The sequence below is a fragment of the Thamnophis sirtalis genome, unplaced genomic scaffold (genome assembly GCF_051295495.1).
Source record: "Thamnophis sirtalis isolate CommonGarterSnake01/CBP01778 unplaced genomic scaffold, rThaSir2_p1.2 scaffold_6, whole genome shotgun sequence".
In the NCBI taxonomy this organism is placed as follows: domain Eukaryota; kingdom Metazoa; phylum Chordata; class Lepidosauria; order Squamata; family Natricidae; genus Thamnophis; species Thamnophis sirtalis.
In genome coordinates, this window is record NW_028261386.1 from 64817283 (window position 1) to 64839416 (window position 22134).

The 22134-nt window shown below is 43.9% G+C and overlaps 1 protein-coding gene across 1 annotated transcript in view; it reads right to left on the reverse strand.

Annotated features, from left to right (window-relative positions):
• LOC148044997 (cation channel sperm-associated auxiliary subunit epsilon-like) overlaps window positions 1-18572 on the reverse strand; it is a 58407-nt gene extending 39835 nt beyond the window's left edge. Inside the window, exons 1-4 of the mRNA XM_087718009.1 lie at window positions 18222-18572; window positions 16746-17185; window positions 10066-10124; window positions 6303-6378 (exon numbers count right to left, since the gene is read on the reverse strand). Of these exons, the coding sequence (XP_087574135.1) occupies window positions 6303-6378; window positions 10066-10124; window positions 16746-17185; window positions 18222-18468 (822 nt within the window). The 5' untranslated portion in view covers window positions 18469-18572. The remainder of the gene's footprint in view (window positions 1-6302; window positions 6379-10065; window positions 10125-16745; window positions 17186-18221) is intronic.
• Between the last annotated feature and the right edge of the window lie 3562 nt (window positions 18573-22134).

Genomic DNA, 22134 nt, shown 5'->3' on the forward strand with positions numbered 1-22134 from the left:
CAGGGGGCCAGAATGGGCATGGCCAGCTCAACGTCACTCATGTCGGGATGCCTGTGGTGGCCTGAGTGCTCTGCCAACAAAAATGGGTTCCTGAGCTCCGATTTTGGCTGTGATGGCTTCCTGCAATCCTCTGCCAGCAAAAATGGAGCTCCGGAGGGGCGTATGCAACCCTCCTGAGCCCCATTTTCACTGGCAGAGGCACTGCAGGCCAGTCCTTCACTGTTTCCAAGCCAGCCTCACAGGCCTGATCTAAGCACCCTGCGAGCCGGCTCCAGCTCTGGCTCCCGGCCCTTGGGTTTGACACCCCTACTGTGGAGTGACCCTCATCAAATAAACAGATTACTGTAAACATTTTCTACCACATATATTCTGGAAAATAATAACCCCCGAGAAAAAGATAAAAGATGAGAAGCCAGAAGCATTGCAACGAGACCAGCTGGAAAAAAGCAAGCTCTCCTGTGCCTTGCGGAAATCCAGCTGGACAAACCATTGTTGGGAGGTCTTCAGACTGAAACCTGTCCTGGAGGGACAGGGGAGAAGAAGGGATGTCTCGGACAATCTAGAGGAACCGGCAGTTCTTGGGGATTAGGATTTATTTCATTTATATGCCGCCCTTTTCCCCAAAGGGGACTTAGGGCGGCTCACAACTCAGTCAAGGGAAAGGAGGTACAAACAGGGGATAAAAGACAAACAAACAATACACAATTTAAAACACACTACAATCATACCATTTGAGAAGGGGGTGCAGAAGCTCTTTAGCCCCAGGCCTGCCGGAATAGCCAGGTTTTAAGGGCTTTGCGGAAGGCCTGGAGGGTGGTGAGGGTTCGAATCCCCACGGGGAGTTCGTTCCAGAGGGTCGGAGCAGCCACAAAGAAGGCTCTCCTCCGGGTAGCCGCCAGTCGGCATTGGCCGGTGGATGGAATTCAGAGGAGGCCTAATCTGTGGGATCTAATCGGTCTATTGGAGGTAATTGGCAGCAGGCGGTCTCTCAAGTACCCAGGTCCAATACCATGAAGGGCTTTATAAGTGATGATTAGCGCCTTGAAGCGTATCCGAAGACCAATAGGCAGCCAGTGCAGCTCGTGGAGGATAGGTGTTACGTGGGTGAACCGAGGTGCACCCACGATCACTCGTGCGGCTGCATTCTGGACAAGCTGAAGTCTCCGAATGCTCTTCAAGGGCTGCCCCATGTAGAGCACGTTGCAGTAGTCCAGTCTAGAGGTCACAAGGGCACGAGTGACTGTTGTGAGGGCCTCCCGGTTCAGGTAGGGACGCAACTGGCACACCAGGCGAACCTGGGCAAATGCCCCCCTGGTCACAGCCGACAGATGGTGTTCAAAAGTCAGCTGTGGGTCCAGGAGGACTCCCAAATTGTGAACCCTGTCTGACGGGCGTACTGTTTGACCCCCCCCCCCAGCCTGAGAGATGGAAAACGTGGCCAATTAGTAGGAGGGAAACACACCAGCCACTCGGTCTTATCCGGATTGAGTACAAGCTTGTTAACCCCCATCCAGACCTAACAGCCTCGAGGCACTGGCACATCACGTCAACCGCTTCACTGAGTTGGCACGGGGCGGACAGATACAACTGTGTATTGTCCGCATACTAATGGTATTTTATCCCGTGCCGTCGAATGATCTCACCCAGCGGCTTCATGTAGATTTTAAACAGGAGGGGAAAGAGGACCGAACCCTGCGGCACCCCGTAGTTCAGGGGCCTAGGGGTCGATCTCTGCCCTCCAACCAACACCGACTGCGACCTGTCCGAGAGGTAAGAGGAGAACCACTATAGAACAGTGCCTCCCACCCCCACCTCCCGCAGTTGTTGCAGAAGGATACCATGGTCGATGGTATCGAAGGCGGCTGAGAGGTCAAGGAGCACAAGGACGGAGGCATGACCTCCATCCCTGGCTCTCCAGAGATCATCGATCAGCGCGACCAAAGCGGTTTCCGTGGTGTAGCCAGGCCTAAATCCCGACTGGAAGGGATCTAGATAATCGGTTTCCTCCAAGGACTGCCGGAGCTGAAAGGCCACCACTTTCTCAACAACCTTCCCCACGAAGGGGAGGTTGGAGACTGGACGATAGTTGTTTAAAACGGCTGGATCCAAAGATGGCTTCTTCAGGAGGGGTCTCACCACCGCCGCCTTTAAAGCGGGGGGAAAGAACTCCTCCCGAAAAGAGGCAGTAACAACCGCCTGGATCCAGCCCCGTGTCACCTCCCTGCTGTTAGCAACCAGCCAGGAGGGAGGTCGTAGAAAAACTTTTCAAACTGACAACAAGGGCAGTGGCCATAACTGAATGACCGCTATAAAGCTGGGCCTCTGGACTAAGTTATCATGCTGTAGAGGTGTTGGAACAAAGTGTTGAAATCGGGTGAGTGATTGACCAACTCACGGGTGGGGGGGGGAGAAAAAAACCTGATCTGAATCTTAAAAAGGGTCCCAGAGCGTTATAAGTGGCTAACTGACATTCGGGGAATGCTATTAAAAAAAAAGGAGGCAGAGGAGGTTAAAGCACCAAAGCCTCAGGAGACTCTGTCTTCCAGAGTTTGGAAGTGAAAAAAAAAACCAAAAGGAAGAGCCCAAGGGGAAATCTCTTTTCTCCTTTCTTTATTATGTTCTTTGTGGATTAAAAGCCTTTTCGACAGCTATTTGACAGCTATTGACAGGTAGCTGTGGGATTGTATTGTGGTTTGAAGAGAGCCATTTACCAGCAAGCAGAAAATACTTCACCGGCTAGTGAGAGTGCAGCTGTGACCTTGGCTACAGGAACTGTTATCTGTTATTGTAACATTGTTTGGCGGCAACTGTTTGTGTTGGTGGAAGAGAAAAAAATCTTGAATGCAGACTGGACTGGATTAATGCTAAAACTGAACAATTGAATTTGGAAGACCCTAAACGTGTAATTAAATGTGGCATAACCCAAAAATTTAAAAATCTGTAAAAAATAATTAAACTTGCAAAATGTGGATGTATCAGGAATTATTTGGGATGCTGAAAAGTCCGTGTGAAACATTAATTGGTAAAAAAGATAGAAAATCAAAGGGAAAATAAAAGGCAAGAAATAGGAGAACAGGGGGTTAAGAGAGGGTACAAATAAGGAACAAGATATGGTGGAAGAAAGAACATTGGAAAATAAAATGCAGACAGATGATTTTACTGGGGTTTATGGTTACAAAGAAAAAGCAGACAAAGAGGGGATCCCCCCCCCCCGAAAGAAACCACAAGATAGTAAGAAGGGGAGGAGAATGGGGAAAACCCTGGGGAAAGATACCAGAATAATAAAAATGAATTCTCTGAAGAAAAGATACTACAATCATAAAAACAGGAGGGTGGGGGAAGAAGTTAGGAGAAAGGGGGAGAAGAAGAAAAATGCTTAAAAGTGGAATTTGTGAGAGCCTAAGAGAAAATGGATAAAAGAGGAAGAAGAGGGGAAAGAGCTGTATGAGTAGATTAAAGGGAATAGTAGTATGATTGGTATTATAATGCAACTAATTAAGAAATAAAGAAAGTATAATACATTGTTAATTGTAGAAAAAATTGGAAGAAATGCTCTGTCAAAAACTAACTACAGGATACATTGTTTATAGTAAAATAAACTAATAGAGAAATATTAAACGATAATTTGGTGCAATTTTTGAAGGGGCAATTGAAGGTATTGTAGTAAGAAAAAATGAGTATAAAAAAATGGAAAATAATGGAAGAAAATAATTTGGCTGAAAGCGAAAACCAAGTTATGATGTAAAATGGATTATGTAAATGAGAGGACATAAAAGGAAAGATCCGGTCAACACTTTGTTTCTATAATATGTGTAAAGCTGTATTAAAAAATAAATAAAAAACTTTTAAAAAAAATAAAAAATAGCCAAATGCTTGCACAAAAATAATTATCAGAAAGTCAGTAAAATACTGTAAGTTTTCTTCAGAAAGGAGGAATAGCTACTCAGAGAAACTCAAATCATTTCAGAAGTAGACCATGCATTACTTATTACTGATTATAGCTTACAGGTTCTAAATCAGAGGTGGGGTCATACCGGTTCTATCCTCTGCAGCAGCATCTTGATTTTCTGTTCAGTACATGCGCAGAACAATCTTCATTGAAAAAATGTAATTTTTATTCCTTTTTAAATGTTGTGCTCATGCGCAGACCGTTTTAAGTTTGGGCAACAAGATGTAAAGTGGCTCTCATAGAGAATAAAGCGGGTGTAGTGCAGCCAGAGCTGCTGCTTCTTCGCAACAGTCGAGGATGGAAGAGATCACTCAGGAGCGACACCAGTGAGGAAGGAGGCTGGGTCAAAGGAGGCGTAGCCCGAGCTCTCTGGGACAGGTAAGCAAGTGTGGGGAGGTGAAGGGGAGAGAGAAGAGAGAGCGCTGGGCATGAGCCAGGGGGAGGAGGGCAGCGACTCTTCTTCTTGCCCCTGCCTGGAAAGGATGATCTCAGCATAAGGAGACCAAGAGAGAGAGGCTCAAGGCGGCTCCACCCTAACCCAGAGGTAGCCGAAGGTTGCTCTTGTCCTTGGGCAACAGCTCCATCTTCTCCCCTCCTCAAGCCCAGCAAGGAAGCCTGCTCCTCCCACCAGATCCACCCAAGGAAGGGGAGAGAGAGAAAGAGCCCAACTCGGCCAAGCTGCCTCTGCCCGAGCTAGAAGCAGCAACAAGCACCAGGCCGCCACCCCTTCCAGGCTAGCCTTAAACTCCACCCACACCACCTGAGAAAAGGAGCTTTATTTTCTCGCTTGTGCTGGGGAATGTTGTGGTTTCTGCCCTTAACTGCAGAAACCACGGGGAGAGGCAGCTTGGCCAAGCCTGGCTCTCTCCTTCCTTGGGTGGATCTGGCATGAGGAGTGGGCTTCCTTGCCGGGCTTCAGGAGAGGGAAGGTGGAACTGTTGCCCGAGGGCAAGAGCAACCCCCGGCCACTTCTGGGTGCAGACAGATGCTACAGGAGGGCAGGACAGAAGTCAGTCTTGGGAGACACCAGAGAGCTTATGCAGGGAGAGAGGAGGTGGGTTGACTTGAACATGGGTGGGTAGTTTGCCGCCGGCATGTCCTTCGCTCGTTGGAGCGCTCCTCTTCACCCTTAGGCGGGGATTGCTTTATCGTGCTGGGGTGCCACCGGGCAAGCTAGGGAAGGAGAGGGGCTAGAGAAATAAAGGGGGCATGCGATAGGACACAAAAGAAGACATCTGCCCTTGGCGGCGGGGGCTGCTTTAGCATGCAGGCGAAGGCTGGGCTCCTCTGCAACATGTGGTGGGCTCCTCGCAGCCTCGGCTCATACACGATGCAGCTGAGTCCGCTGCCCTGAGCCGGTAGAGGCCACAGGGCAGAGATGGGAGCTCGCTAATCTTTCCTCCCCAAGCACTGGATTCTGCTGTTGCCATCACCTCTGCCCAACTCGCCCCTGGCTGGCTCCCAAACTAGGAGGCAGCGACTGGTTCCCCCTGCCTTCTGGATCACCAGCATGAGTGTGGCTCTCTGGGAGCTGGGCAACAACGTGAGGACAAAGCAGTTGGCTGGCAAGAAGAAAGAGCCACTGCAAGTCCAAGGCATGTGCATGCGCAAAGATTGCACACCATGAGACGGCTGCAAGAGGCTGATCGGAGGGGAGGAAGCTTCAATGTCGACTGCCGGAAAATGACCGCGAGGGCCAGCTGAGGCATCCCATCTGGAAGTTGCGGGGACCGCGTTTTCCCATTGTGGTGCGGTGGAAGGCTGTGGTTCCCTCATGCCCCGCCTGGCTTTCAGAAGAGTAGGCCGAAGGGCTCCGTTGGGGCGGTCGGCCCTCAGAGGTTCCCAACCGAGGGGGTGAGGAGATCCCAGGTTGCATGCAGGAGCGAGGACGCCTTTAGGCTTGCGAATTTCTCGGCACCGCTACAAACTGGGCAGAGACGGCCCCTTCCTGAGGCCATCCAGGCAGCCAGTCCAGAAATGGTGCCAGAGGTGGGATGGGTGGGACTGTTGGGCCATGGAGGAGGTGGACGCTATGAGGCACCCATTCACTGCCAGGTATAACTAGCCAGCCCAGGATTGACTCGGCTGGGGTGGATTTTAAAAATGCAGCAGATTTTTTTAATAAATGTCATTGTAAAAATTGTATTGATCAATCTCAGGTCTCATTCCAATTATAGTAAAAGATAATAATAAAAATATTTTTCTTTCTTTATAAAATGTAGAATCTTTCCTTTTTTATAAACAGTAACCAATAGTATTGAATTCCTCCATCTGCCTCCTCCTTACGGTACTAGGGATTTTAATTTCAACTGTAATTCATTATTTATTATAATTTATTATTTAGTTAACATACCTTGTTTCTTGTTAAGCATGTTTTTCCAGTTACTGAAGGCTCAATTTCAAATGTCACAGTACCCTCAGATAATGCTCTGCAGGTAAATGAACACATATGGAAAAAAAAATCAGATATTATAATTCACTGTATTAGAAGATACATTTAGTATGCATGTGTATAAACAAAGAGATACACAAACAATCTGCTTGTATTTTTCTGCTTTCATATTATTAGTAAAGTAATCTATGTACTAACTTATTATGAACTCGACTTTCATAAAACATTTGGAAAAAAATTGTAAATGCTCCTTTTCTCCCATAAGTTAAGTATTCAAAATATGTGTCTATAAAATTATTCTGTTTATATGTTTGATAACCAATACATGAGAGAAAATATTCTAATTTGATACATAACAATATTCCACAACTTTTTAAATTGAACTAGCTAATTTTTACACAAGATAATAAACAGATATCAGAACTAATGATTTCAAAAAACAAAACAAAACCAGGAGAGAAACATTTCAGTTATTTCTCTGAGCTCTGAGCTTTTTTTATTATAAAAAAATGATATAAATAAATTTCATGGTGAAATAGCAGAGCTAGAATTCATTAGAAAGTTAACCTAATTTCTTGTGGATTAAACAGATTAAAATGCCTTTTTCTCTGTATTCTGGTTAGTTAGAAAAGAATGTCTGTATCATACCTAACAGCCACTTGTTGAACTTTTTTTAATTCTAGCTAACTTTTACCTCTCATGTTACTGTTCCCTCCTTTTTCCCACAGCCAATCAGAATTATATGTATATACATTCTTCTCTTTTCTCAGATCTAAAATCTAGTTATTTGATTAACATAATTCACTTAAGTAAGAATGTGCTTGTTAGTCCTTAATATATCATAAAACATTTGTTTTTTTTTCAGCAAGACTAAACATGACCACTGCACTCGCTTCTATGTGATGTCACTATTTTATTGGAAATCTTGATTCTAAATATATTTTCTTTAATTTCTACATTCTTTCCTTTCTCTCTGTTTCTCTTTTAAAAATATTGTTTTATTATATTGTTATAAAACTTGCATACTACATTACAGATAGTTTTTGAGTTAACAATACAGTAGTAATTGGGACCAAAATTTATGTCACTAAATGATGTAGTCATAAAGCTTGACATCACATGACTGTATTACTTCGTGATGGCAATTATGGCAATCTCTGTTGCTATCATTAAGTGAATCCCACTGGTCATCAGGTGAGGATACACCTTATCTATGTCAATCTCAACTTTGCTACTCCCAGTCCCGGGCTTCATTAAGTTAAGGAACTGTTTCCTCTACTTCCTCTTCAATCCCCCCCCCCTGTTATCTCCCCCACCTGGCCAACCCGCACAATGGCAGAGCTCAGTGGCAGCAATGCTGGGAGTGAAGTAGAGACCCAGGACCTTCAACAGGCTCAGCCCCACCCCCATTTGCATTTGCATTTTCTTTTTCTCTAACTTCCAATAATGCCAAATTGTCCAGGTTATAATTTCTGGCTCTTCTGCTGAGATCCAATATGTGGTTGTTGACTTAAGCACCTAAATTTGATATCCATTTCATTCTTCTTGCTGCCTTAACAACAAAAAGTAACATAACTAAGGTCTATAGGAAATATATATGCAATATTCAAATCACCATTTTCCTTCCAAATCTTCTCTCTAGGTATATAGCGGTATTGAACAATAATCACAACAAAGTCAGAAACAATACCTCTACGTAATGAACTACAAATGCATATCTACTTTATGACATCCGTGTGCAACTCAATGCAAGCTAGAGCCAAAATTAAAATGGGTTCTAAAAGTTTATGATTAGTAACTAATGTGAAATGACACTTACGAAGATTGGGATTAAAATCAAACAGCTCATGGCAAACTTCTTATTATTTTGTCTGGGAATACCTCTGGTTGAAGATAAGACATTTAGGAATAAAATATATCCATCAGGATGAGGGTGAACATGTTGTCCTGTTGGTGGACTTGGGGAAACATGTTATTCCAAATGTGTGTGCTTAAGTGGCTTGAAATATTTGTTACTTTGTTGTACTTCACTTTGTTGAACTTAAAGTATATATTTTAAGTATATATTCATCTCCATTTCAAAGCCGAAGAGCCAACGCTGTCTGAAGACGTCTCCGTAGTCATGTGGCCGGCATGACTAAATGCCGAAGGTGCACGGAATGCTGTTACCTTCCCACCAAAGGTGTTTTCTACTTTTTCTACTTGCATTTTTACATGCTTTCAAACTGCTAGGTTGGCAGAAGCTGGGATAAGTAACTGGAGCTCACTCCGTTATGCCACCGTGTATATTTTAAAATATATATATAAAATAAAATAGACTTAACATGTAAGTATGCAATTTTTGCAGGAAACTGGGACCATATGCACTTTTTATCAACTATAGAGTATTTTAGCATCAGCAATAATCAAAAGTCCACCATGTTTATTAAATCATTAATGGAATTCTTTACAAACTGCCTATAAACTTTTAACTTTCTCACTTTTTTGGTTTCTCCTTTTGGAATCCCAATATACAGATAATCCCTGAGTTATGACAATTCACTTAGTGACAATTTGATGTTACAACATAGCCCCCCCCCCCACATACTTATGATCCAGTTCCAAAATTACAAATGTTGCAGCAATAAGGCCCTTAAGAATGACTACAGAGACACTGCAACATTCATCCTGCCTATTCCCTTACCCCCTCCCCCTGCCAGGCCTGTGGAGATTCACTTACCTTTCAAAGATCTAGTGAGCTGTCTCCTCTGCAGCCTGTTTCTTTGCCTGCTCTCAGAGACAGAGCTGAGGAAAAGTGTTTGCATTCCGAAGGGAAGTTTTTGGGCAGTGTACTTGCATCATGTTTGATACAAAGCATTTGATGAAAAGCGTTTGCATTCCGAAGTGAGGCTTTTGGACAGTGTACTTGCATCACTTCAAACTTCTCTTTGGTGTGAAAACATTTTTCCCCCAGAGGCTGGAATCTTTTGGATGTCCTGATCTCACTTCATGCACCCATTATCTGCAAAAATGGATGGGTGCCTGAACTCGCATGAGACCATGGACTCTAGAAGTTTCCAGTCTTCATCCAGGGAAAAAGTGTTTGAGTGACCCTGGGGAGGTCGGAAAAGGAGTATGGAGGGAAAATGTTTGCATGCCAATGAGAGGCTTAAAGAAAAGTGAGTTCACTGCCCCAAAGCCTCACTTCGGCATGCAAACGCTTTTCTGTGCTGAGCCTGGAAGACTTTGGTGGAGTCTCCACTGAGGCTGCCCTCTGCTCCAGAAATGACAGGCAGAGAAGCTGAGTAAGGTGCGCTAATCCTGCTCTCCCTCTGCTCTTGCTGGGTAGTCTGAAGCAGATGGTCTGTCCCATCGCTAGGCTCTCCATGGCCTTCCCCATCCTGAGATACCTCATGTGCCGTTAACGACCTATGCATTTGATTAGCGAGTGAATGGGTGAAAGAAGGGAGTGATCACAGTCAAATTACGTGATTCACTCCTACGAAATCCCCAGGTTACAAATGTAATTGATAGGCTCCGTTACATTCATAACTCATTCATTCACTACATGGTACTTATTCTATAATCAACAAGAGTAAGCTAAACCCTGGCCCGGATCCTATAAACATAGAATATAACACTACAATACTGGAATATGTTAAAAACAAAATGCATTGACATTCTTGAAGGCAAATAGTGTATTGATTCTGAATTATTGTTTTTATATTAATAAATTTTAACTTACATTTGAGTTCGATAATCAGGCAGTTCAGAATAATCCCTTTCATGATAAAATGTTACAGTCTGTGAGGAACAATGAATAAATGCATCAGTGAATTAGACTATAATAGCTTCCTCTGAACTTCTAATAAGCATATATTAGGAGAAAATTGCATAAAGCATATATGAACTCTTTATTTATTTATTTACTTATTTACTTACTTACTTACTTATTTATTTACTTATTAAATTTATATGCCACCCATCTCACTTTCCAAAGTGATTCTTTGGATTCTTTTGGCTTAAGGTAAGCAAAATATATAACTTGATTAATAAATAAAATATAGATAATAAGTTACATGAGCTACATCAAATATATAATTTATAGGTGCTTCAACTTAGTATGTCTTTTCCAACAGATATAGAATTGAATATTATTTTATAATTAAATTTTGTATTTTGAGGTGAGTCATAGCAGAACAAAGCTTTCTGATCTTGGTTGATCTTGAAAAGGTTAGGAAAGATTCTTGTGCAAGTGGCCTCATGTAACAGGTATTGTCTGAATGCATCACTAAGTACAGGTTTCAAAGTCTGTAGTTGAGCTTTAAAATATTTTATTGTTTTAATCTGTGGACTATTGACCACAGACTTTTGTGTTGAACTATGTTTAGTTATAGATGGAAAATATTTTATGGAAAAAAGTATACAATATTTAGTAATTCTGTGATGTTACATATTGTATCATAATATGCTATTTAATAAATGACCTTTACAGTGTTCCTTAATTTGTTTATATTTTTTCTAAATTTTAATGTCTGGCTTTTTTCTGGTTTACTGTATTTCTGATTGCATGATGTGATCTGCACCAGTTGCAGGCGGTACACTCTGGTACGGGTGTACCGGTACCTGCTAGGAGCACCAGTGTCAGCCTCTGCTTTGCTGTTGCTTCGGCTGCCATGAAACGGGGAGGGAGGGCATGGTATTTGGGAGGGGTTACTCATTGTGCTGGAGGAAGGTTCTGGAGTTCACCAGTTGATCGGACTACGCATGCTTGGGAGTTTCCCGCCAGGACTAACGGCACCGGCATTCCATCTTCGTGATGCCTTTTGAAGTTATCTTGCACCTGACACTTGGGAGAATTATGATTGGACTGTAACGGTGATGCCAAGGGGTGGGGAATGGGCTATTCTATATATCAATCGCTTTCGCACCTAAATATTCAGATTTCGCTTTGCTATGCCTTTAATCATTTTTAATTAGTAAAAGTACACTTGATTTCCACACATGGAGTCTCGTGGTCTTTCTTTCCTAATTATTTAATGGAGAGGTGCCGACAACCAGGTACTGTTCCGGTACAGTGCTCTGGAGGGCTCACCCGCCCACCCGCCCTCCTTACCTATATTTGAAGTCTTTGGTGCCTCTGCGCATGGTGCGTACGACGCCTACACAACGTTCCACCGCGTAGTTGGAGCGTTGCGGAGGTGTTGCAGAGCATCGCAGGAGGTAAGGATGCATGCACGGTGTGCTGCACACATTCATGTGGTGGATGCAGGGCCCTGTTGCACCATTCCAGTTGCAACGGGATCCGGAACCCACCACTGATCTGCATAAAATTTTCTAATAAAGATAAACAAAAGAATGGAAGATGGAAATTTCAGAAAAACATATAGGAAACACATACACATTAAAGACAACATGGCTGCCAGATGGCTGCCTGAGCTCCGGCTGAGGAGAGCGTTCAACTGTCCTAAACTGAACCCCCCGCTGTCTACCAGACCTAAGCAGTGAGGGATCCAAGAGAAGAGCTTGGGCTGAGCCCACGAGTGGTGAGCGAATTTAAAAAGCGTTACCCAGGGACTTATCCAGGGGCTCTGAAACAAACTCTGGCGTTCCGGCTCTTCAGCGTTCTCGGCGTTTTACGAACGCCGTTGCAAACAGCGTTGCGAACAGCCTTCGGCTTACTGGGCGTCTTTCCTCACCCCCTCGCACGGACGGCTATTCCCGGCAGGAGTGGAGCCGAGCTGAGTTCGGGCTGTTCCCTGCATTAGCGTGAGAGTGCTCGAGGTGCTTGGGGTGGGTGTGAGGTGGCATTACTCTTTGAACTTTACTTAAAGGGCTAAAGACGCTGAAGCCGGCATCGTGAGAACTAATGCGGTTCAGCTGACTGGGAGACCTTGCCGGAGGTGCCAGCTGTTCGCTGGGATTCTAGACCAGCTGAGAGCGTCGTGATTGCTGTGAGCGGCGCCTGAAAGATTACTATAGCCCAGCTGCCGGGAGGGGGTCCCCTCTCTTGATTGCTACAACTATCGCGGCCACCTGAGAACGCCGTGGTTGGCTGGAGCGCCGAGGCTTTCCGTGTGAGTTGCTGAGAACTGAACCTTTCTGTATGAAATATTGAGGCCACTTGTCAACACTATAGTCTAGCCGCTTGAAGACTGCGGCCTTATTGTTCTGGATGCTGTGGAGTTTGTGGGCCTTATTTTGCGAATCCTTGTTGGGCCACCTGTGGTGAGAGATGGGCGGTGGCCTCCCTACCACCGGGGCCGAAGACACCAGTGGAACCTGGAAGAGCAGACTGACACTGTCTGGCTGCCGTGGAAGCGGCTATCGGTGACTGCTGGGGGGGCCCGACCCCCCTGGGATTGCCTGACGCCTCCTCTGCTGTTTGTGCTGCCGTAGGGTCAGGCTAGGGACAGGGTAGGGTTAGGTTAGAGTTTAGGGTGGGTTAGTTTAAGATAAAGTTAGGATAAGGTTAGGATTAGGTTAAGGGAGGGGGTGGGGTCGCTAGCTGAGGGCCTACCGATGGGCTACTTCCACGGATAGTGTCACGGTGCAGCTGGGAGTGGGGTTCTCCCTCCCTTTTACCGTGGGGTTATCCCTGGCTCCCGGGTGTTCTTTGCCCCCGATGGGAGGGAGTGCTGCTGGCCGCTGTCTCCTGCGGCTGGCCCTACAACTTTTGCCGTTATCCTTTACTGCCTGCAGCCCACTTGACTTTCAGACTTGTATGGATTCGCTCTGGACTACTGTGAACTACCATTTCATGTCCCACTACCCTTGGACTCCGGATATCTATTTTTCGGGAAGTTTGGACACTATTCCCCGGCCTCTTTGGACTATACAATTGGCTGGACTGCGCAGGCCCATAATCTTAATTTTTATACATTTGTAAATTTTTTATTCAATTTTTATATTTATGTGTATGGGGAGTGTATGGTATGACTGTGATTGACTGAATGTCCCACTTTTATTATTATATTGCTGTTTTTGTTTTAACTTGTATTGTGGGGATTGACTGGTTGTATGTATGGGTATGTTTGGTGGGCCGGGAGTTTAGCTGGGACCTCCTACACTGAGTGCTTTGGCAGAAGTGCTAGGGGGCCCCCGGGCCTGGTCCCGGCCCTTGGTTGTGTGTGTCGAAGGGCCTGCTGATGAATCCGGTAGCTGGGGAAGAGGGTGAAGGGACCACAGATGCGGGAGTGGCCCGGAACATAGGGGTCATAATGGGGAGGGGCAGCTATGGCGGGAACTTCAGGGCAAGCCATTACCGGGGAAGGAGGGTTCCCTATATTCGAGGGATCCCCCCGTCCGGCCCCTGTGAGTTCCACTCCAAGGCCAGATGGCGTGAGTAATCAGGACCCTGGTCTCAGGTTGCTGTTGCTAAATGCCAGATCTGTGGTTCATAAGGCTCCCCTCGTCCGGGACCTAATTAGAGACGAGGGGGCAGATCTGGCATGTATTACTGAAACCTGGCTGGGCCCGGAGGGAGGAGTCCCCCTCACAGAAATGTGCCCAGAGGGTTTTCAGGTGCTTCATCAACCGTGACCCCAGTGAAGGGGCGGAGGAGTGGCCATTGTTATCTGACAGTCTTTAGTTCCTCGTAGGATCCCTGCTCCGGAGCTTGTCGGGTGTGAGTCCTTGCTGATGAAGTTGGACCTTGCGGGTCAAGTGGGCTTGTTGTTGACATACCTGCCTCCCAACAGCGTGACAACAGCCCTCCCCTTGCTCCTCGAGTCAGTAGCTGAGCTGGCAGTTGAGTTCCCCAGACTTATGATACTGGGGGACTTCAATTTGCCTTCGCTCGGCGAACACTCTAATGGAGCACAGGAGTTCATGGCTTCCATGACAGCCATGGGCTTGACCCAAGTAATTCAGAGCCTGACCCACTCAGCGGGTCACACACTCGACCTCGTATTTCTCTTGGAGCACTGGAGCTGTGATCTTGGTTTGAGGGGTAGTGAGATCGTGCCCCTGTCATGGTCAGACCACTTCCTACTGAGGCTTGACTTTCAGAGACCAATCCCCGGCTGTAGGGAGGAGGAACCAATTAGGTGGTTCCACCCCAGGTGTCTTATGGATCCTCAGGGATTCCAGACGGTGCTTGGCGTTATGCCTGATACTTTCGCCCACAGTTCGGTGGAGACCTAAGTTGCTACTTGGAACTCGGTAGCGTCTGAGGCTCTCCACCGAATTGCGCCTTTACGGCCGATCCACAGCAGTGGATCCAGGAGGGCCCCTTGGTTTACCGAGGACCTCCGGGAGATGAAGTGCCAAAAGAGATGCCTAGAGTGCCGCTGGAGGGCCAGTAAATCTGAGTCAGACTGAGCACTTCTGAAAACCTGCATCGGAGCATATCTATCGGCAATACGGACAGCTAAGAACAATCACATTGCTGCTCTGATAGCGTCCGCTGAGTCCCACCCTGCCGCCTTGTTTAGGGTGACCTGCTCCCTCCTAAATACGAGGGTTGCGGATAACCCTTTACAAGGTAGAGCAGAGGAATACGTCCAGTTCCAAGCGGACAAAGTTGCTCGGCTTCGGATGGACCTGGACTCCAATTGCGCAGAGCCAGCCGGGGTACCAGGGGAAGGTCTTGAACGCCACCTCTGGACTGACTTTCAACCTGTTGCTCCTGATGAAGTGGACAAGGCCATGGGAGCGGTGAGTGCTGCCACGTGTGTACTGGACCTGTGCCCCTCCTGGCTCGTCGCGAACAGCAAGGAGGCGATGCGGAGCTGGGTCCAGGCGAGGGTAAATGCTTCTCTTCGGGAGGGCTTCTTCCCATCCGCATTGAAGATAGCAGTGGTGAGACCCCTCCTGAAGAAGCCATCATTGGACCCAGCTAGTTTGAACAACTACCGTCCAGTCTCCAACCTCCCCTTCATTGGGAAGGTTGTTGAGAAAATGGTAGCCTCTCAACTCCGATGGTCCTTGGATGAAGCCAATTATCTGGACGCCTTTCAGTCTGGATTCAGGCCTGGCTACAGCACGGAAACCGCTTTGGTTGCACTGACCGATGATCTCTGGAGAGCCAGGGATGGAGGCCATTCCTCCATCCTGGTGCTCCTTGACCTCTCAGCGGCCTTCGATGCCATCGACCATGGTATCCTTCTGCGACGGTTACGAGAGGTGGGAGTGGGCGGCACCGTTTTTCGGTGGTTCTCCTCCTACCTCTCGGACAGGTCGCAGTCGGTGTTAGTTGGGGGAGAGAGGTCGACCCCTAGGCCCCTGAAATATGGGGTTCCTCAGGGTTTGGTCCTATCCCCCCTTCTGTTTAATATCTACATGAAGCCACTGGGTGAGATCATTTGACGGCACGGGACTAAATACCATTAATATGCGGATGATACTCAGCTGTATCTGTCTGCCCCGTGCCAACTCAGTGAAGCGGTTGACATGATGTGCCAGTGCCTGGAGGCTGTCAGGTCTGGATGGGGGTTAACAAGCTTGTATTCAATCCAGACAAGACCAAGTGGCTGTTGTGTTTTCCTCCCAAGATTTGGCCAGTGTTCCATCACTCAGGCTGGGGGGTGAAAATTTACGCCCCTCAGACAGGGCGCGCAACTTGGGAGTCCTCCTGGACCCACAGCTGACTTTAGAACATCACCTGTCGGCTGTAACCAGGGGGGCATTTGCCCAGGTTCGCCTGGTGCACCAGTTGCGTCCCTACCTGAACCGGGAGGCACTCGCAACAGTCACTCACGCCCTCATGACCTCAAGACTGGACTGCTGCAATGCGCTCTACATGGGCAGCCTTTGAAGAGTATTCGGAGACTTCAACTCGTCCAGAATGCAGCCGCGCGAGCGATTGTGGGTGCACCTCGGTACACCCACATTACACCTATCCTCCGCAAGCTGCACTGGTTACCGATCGGTCTCCGGATACGCTTCAAAGTGCTAGTCGTAACTTATAAAGCCCTTCATGGTATTGGACCTGGGTACTTGAGAGACTGCCTGCTGCCAATTACCTCCCAAAGACCCGTTAGATTTCTCAGGGTCGGCCTCCTCCGGGTTCCGTCCACCAGCCAATGCCATCTGGCTACTATCCGGGGGAGGGCCTTCTCTGCAGCAGCTCCGGCCCTTTGGAATGAACTCTCCGCGGAGATCCGGACCCTCACCTCTCTCCAGGCCTTCTGGAAAGCTGTCAAAACCTGGCTGTGCCGGCAGGCCTGGGGTTGATGAGTTCCCCTCCCCTCTCGACTTATATGGCTGTGTGATTTTCGTGTATTTTAAGTATGTGTATTGTGTTTATGTCCCCTTTCCCCCCTGAGTTGTTCGCCGCCCTGAGTCCCTCCTGGAGAAGGGCGGCATACAAATAAACTAAATACAATACAATACAATACACCCCATTATCCAGTCTAGTTCATATATAGTAAGAACAGTAACAAGAAGTAGAAAATAATGATACCGTGTATAGAAAGCACTCACCTTATTTTTAGTGCAGATTCCACGAGCTATTTCATAATTGATAATTTCTTTGGTCTGCAACAGTTCTGGCCTGTAAATTTCAACTTCTACTGATAAACCATAATTTTCTAAATATACTATCTGACCCCAAAATGCCACTTTGTCTCCCTTATCTATATAATGAGCATTGAGATTCAAATTGTTTTCAAATGATATATATGGGCAAACGTCTTTCAATTTTGATGCAACACTAAACACTTCTAATTTCAATGGATATACTTTGATATAGATATTTCGGCCATCGATTGTCAGCAAAAACATATTTCCAGAAGGATTAAAATAAAATATAAACTTTGTAACACTATCTTCCCAAGGAGTAAGCTTTACAATATCTGTCACTTCAAATTTGAAGAAAAACAGAGCATTATTTTCCAGCTTTACTATGGCATTTCCAACGTAATCTGGAAAAGAAAAAGAATACCAAATTAAGTATATTTCTAGAGAAATAAAATTATTTTATATAAAATATTAATATACTAATACTGTAATTTCAAATATATTCAAAGTAAAATAAGCATTACTGAATATATGGAGCTCACTGTTCAGTAAACATGATTTTGGTAAACACATAATGTCTTTTATTCTAGCTACAGCTTTTACGCCAAATAAACCATTATTTTTATTTATTTCAGTTTCCACTTTATTTTTTTTTAAAAAATTCATGGTGACATATTAAAGTCTTGGAGGCAAACTAAGTTGACAAAAGTCACATTGGCCACTTGACATAATAATTTTCTCAGCTGAAAATAGGGTCATTCACATATTTATTTTTAATATAAAGATAATTATTTTATTAGGTGATACCATCAGAATATAGTTCTGACTTGAATGCCAGATAGCCACAAAAAAATTGCTGTCTGAAGCCAAACTCATAATGTCCCTCTACTCTGACCAAAGTCTGATACCATTCCGGAATAAATTTCTGTCTTTATCTGTCTCATTTTATTATTCTGCCTAAATTACATTACTTTACTCTGCTAATTGAAAGACCAGGTTTAGCATCCCCACTGAATTCTAGGACATTAAAGTCTCATAGAAGATCATCCCCATTCTCCTTCCTTTTTATCACAGTTGCTGAAACATCGGGGATTCTGGAAGCCAAATGTTAAATAGGGGCTTACATTTGTCACCCAGCCAGATTTCAATACAGTTCTCTTTATTCTTCCTGAACAAGCCAACCAATGGTTCCCTTCTTGGACCACCTATTCACCATATAGCTGCAGCAGCTCCTACTCACTCACAATCATCTTCTCATTAGGGCCATACAGCTCTCTTATTGACTAAGTAGTTCAAACAATATCTTGTGACAAATGCACTTCATTTGTCACACAATTTAAAATTTTGTTATTAATCGTACCTCTACAAGGTTTGACACTTTGCTGTTTGAAAGGTAATCAGTTCCATCTTATATTTATATTAAAACATAGAATACTTAACCAATAACAATTTGATGAATTTTAGATCCTTTAGATGCTGCTGAAAATTTGCTTTTTGTTTCAGAATCCAGAAGATAACCATGTTGTTTATGCTCTTTGTAAGTATAGAAAATGGTATCATCATCCCACAACACCAAGGATGTTACTGCTGAATGTATGACTTCCATATGTATGGTACCAACAGCGGGTGTATCTAGGGTAAAGTCTTTCAAGATCCACTTATCTGTATCTTCTTTATAGCAAGCCATGTATAATATTTTTGTGCTTATACAGCCAGTGCATTCTATCAGTATTAAAACTGAAGCAATAAGTGAGTCATAGCAAGCACCTACTATTAATAGATTAACAGTTCTTTTTAATTTTAGTTTTTCTCTTAATTGTTGTACAGTTATCAATAGATGAAATTCATTCTCAGGATATCCAAGAAAAACTTTGTCTTGCGACCATAAAATTATTTCACTTAATTTTCTGCCCTCCTGTAGGAAAACAAAATTATGAAAATAATGTTCCAAATTCTACAAAATAACAATATGAAGATTATAATGTTTATATGATATTCATTAAAATTAACAGTATCATGACAGCATATTTTCAACTTATAAAAGGACAATCAAAAACAGAGAAAAATTGTGCTTACATATAATTGCTATACTTCTAGCAGCCATAACATATTTGAAATTTGACAAACATAATATAGTATATTGATATTTGGAACTAATAAGAGTATAGAGTTCAACCTCACTTAACTCAAACATTCATGACAATGAATTGCTATTCTAATAAGAAAAGGTATTTCTCTAATTGAGAAAATGTAGTTACATTAGCTTAATTATAACAGATATTTGTTTAAATTCTTGTCCTATGTATTTTTGGTTTTATATATCAGCATTTTGGTTCTATGTACCTATGTATCTTCCTCTTTTATCTTCAATGTGCACCTCTGTATTGCTACATAGAGAATTAATTATTTCATAATAGAACAGGTACATCAAGTAATGAGAAAAGATTAATAAAAAGAAATCCATGTGTAATAGCATATAAATGCTTACATAAAATGAGAACCACAAATGTGTACCATACAGACCATGAGAAGAAAAACTATCTTATATTAGCCTAATTGTAATTCTGCTTTTTTAAAAACTCTGGTACCAGTACATTCACAAGTCTGGCCAACTGCATATTCAGAAGGTAATCAATCTGAGATTTTAGTAGAACATCATTTTTACAAGTATGAATTATTTTAACTAATTTTCAATAGGTTCAGTTAATAACTTCTAATATTAGTGAATTTGAATTCCAGCTTCTCATGGATGAACCATGGCCATCATATAGTAAACTGTATATATTTTGTGCATTAAATACAGGTACTAAAATGATTCCTTGGCACACGCAATCTCAATACTTGTCAAGATTTCAATATATTATTTTATTACTATTCACAGTATTTATCAGACCACCCAAATCTATGCTATTACACTCTGGGCAGAATACCTACAGTAAGCACTTTCACTAGGGACTAAAAGTAATTCTTAAGTCAAACACTAAATAACAATAATTCTCAAGAAAGATTAAATACTGACATGTCTTCTGTATTCTAGCCATTGACCAAAGCTAGGATAAATACCTAAACAAGTTGGTAACTAAATCTATAATTCCTGATCAGTAATTATAACTTGCAAAATGAAAATCTCATAGGTTGCCCTTGCCAGAGAAATCTATTTTATATTCTGCAGATTTGTTCTAATTTAGTAAGTTATAATGTAATAAATGTAGGACTGCTGCACATTCAGCCTAATCTCATGTACTCTAGAATACACAACTCTCTCTCATGCATTTCTCTTCCATTAAATCTTTTCTGAGTTTCTGTATCAGTGGTGGGTTCCGGATCCGGTTGCAACCAGTATGGTTGCAATGGGGCCCAGCGTCCTCCACATGAACATGCGCAGTGCGCGCACAGATGTGCAGCACCTGCATGCGTCTTACCTTCCAGCGACACCTCCGCAGGGCTCCGTGACGCTCCAGCTGCTCGGCGGAGCGTTGCACGGGCACTGAATGTGCCATGCACGTGCATGGAAGCGCTGAAGGCTTCAAAGGACAGGTAAGGAGTGCGGACCGGTGGGTGGCCCAGCTGGAGCATCATACCAGAATGGTACCCAGTACTCCGGGCAGGCTTCGGTATGCCCATACCGGGGAGTACCACCTGCAACCTACCACTTTTCCTTTATGGTAGTATGCCTGATATGGAGAGATTTTCCTTGAAGACCTGAAAATTAATATATTCATGGGAGATAAGGCTGAAAGTTGGCATAAGACAGTTGGTCTATATCATAAAAGGTTGATATAACATTCTAGAAGTTCTTATGTGAAAAGAGCTGGAGGAAATGCAAGACGCTCACAGAAGCCAATGCTAGATCCCATGTTAGAAATCAGAGGATTGCCAGACTAAGCCTGATTGGATCAAATGAGATAGGACTTTGAAAAGATAAGAGACTTTGACTATGGGCATCAAGCCAGACAATATTGCTTTACTGTTATACTCCAGGCACCTAACCACTCTTTGAACAATCCAAACCTCTTTACACCATCCCCCATTCAATTGCATCACAGCTTGTTAGGTGATTTGTCACTTGTCAACTGACAAGTTTGAGGGGATGAAGGTGCAAAGAAGTTTGGATTGTTCAAAGAGTGACTAGGTGCCTGGAGTACAGCAGTGAAGCAATATTGTCAGTTGACAATCACTTACATACGAGCCAGCAGGGTGCTGCAGCTGTCAAAAAAGCCAATGTAAGCTGTAGTAAGAGAGGGGTAAAATTGAGATCACATGATCTCAATTAATACTGTTTTATAATGCCTTGGTAAGACCACACTTGGAACATTGCGTCTAGTTTTGGTCACCCCAATGTAAAAAAGATGTTGGGTTTCTGTAAAGATTGCAGAGAAGAGCAACAAAAAGGCCAAAGCATATGAAAAACGGTTGCAGTAATTGAGTATGTCTAGTCTAGTGAAAAGAAAAACTTGGGGACACATGATAACAGCGTTCCAATATTTGAGAGCTGCCAGAAAGAGGAAGCCAACCTATTTTCCAAAGCACCAGAAGGCAGGACAAAAAACAATGGATCGAAACTTATCAAGGAGAGAAGTAACTAAAACGAAGAAGAAATTGCCTATTATTTGGATTTTCTGACTGGCCATCTAACAACCTACCTGTTTGTTTGTAACATTCTTGGGACAGATATCTTAATTCCTTGTATTTTTTTTTCTCTAAATGCCTTTCTTTTAAATTTCTGAATATACCGGTATATTGTAGTTAGGATTTTCCTGCTTATTTAGAATTGTCTACATAATGCTAACCTAACATAAATGTTTAAAGTAGATCTCATATGTTAATTGTCTGGATACGCCATTACTACAGAGATAATATAAATTGGAGACATTTGTTTTTACTTCCTATGCAATAGCAGTTAGATTTAGCAGTTAGATTTATATACCGCTTCATAGGGCTTTCAGCCCTCTCTAAGCGGTTTACAGAGTCAGCATATCGCCCCCACAGTCTGGGTCCTCATTTCACCCACCTTGGAAGGATGGAAGGCTGAGTCAACCTTGAGCCGGTGAGATTAGAACCGCTGAACTGCAGATAACAGTCAGCTGAAGTGTCCTGCAGTACTGCACCCTAACCACTGCGCCACCTCGGCTCGTTGCATGTTAAGATGAATATGAGAAATATGTTTAACATGAATAGCACTTTAATCCAACAGCAGAGATAATTCCTTAACAATCTATGGTCTGTTGAGATGATGTCTTGTTGCAGCTTCTAATTTCTTTATATAGAGAATGAACACATATGATGCCTTCACAACATGAAAAATTTCACTGAAGCAAAACAAAATTATTTCACGAAGACCTAACGAAGTTAC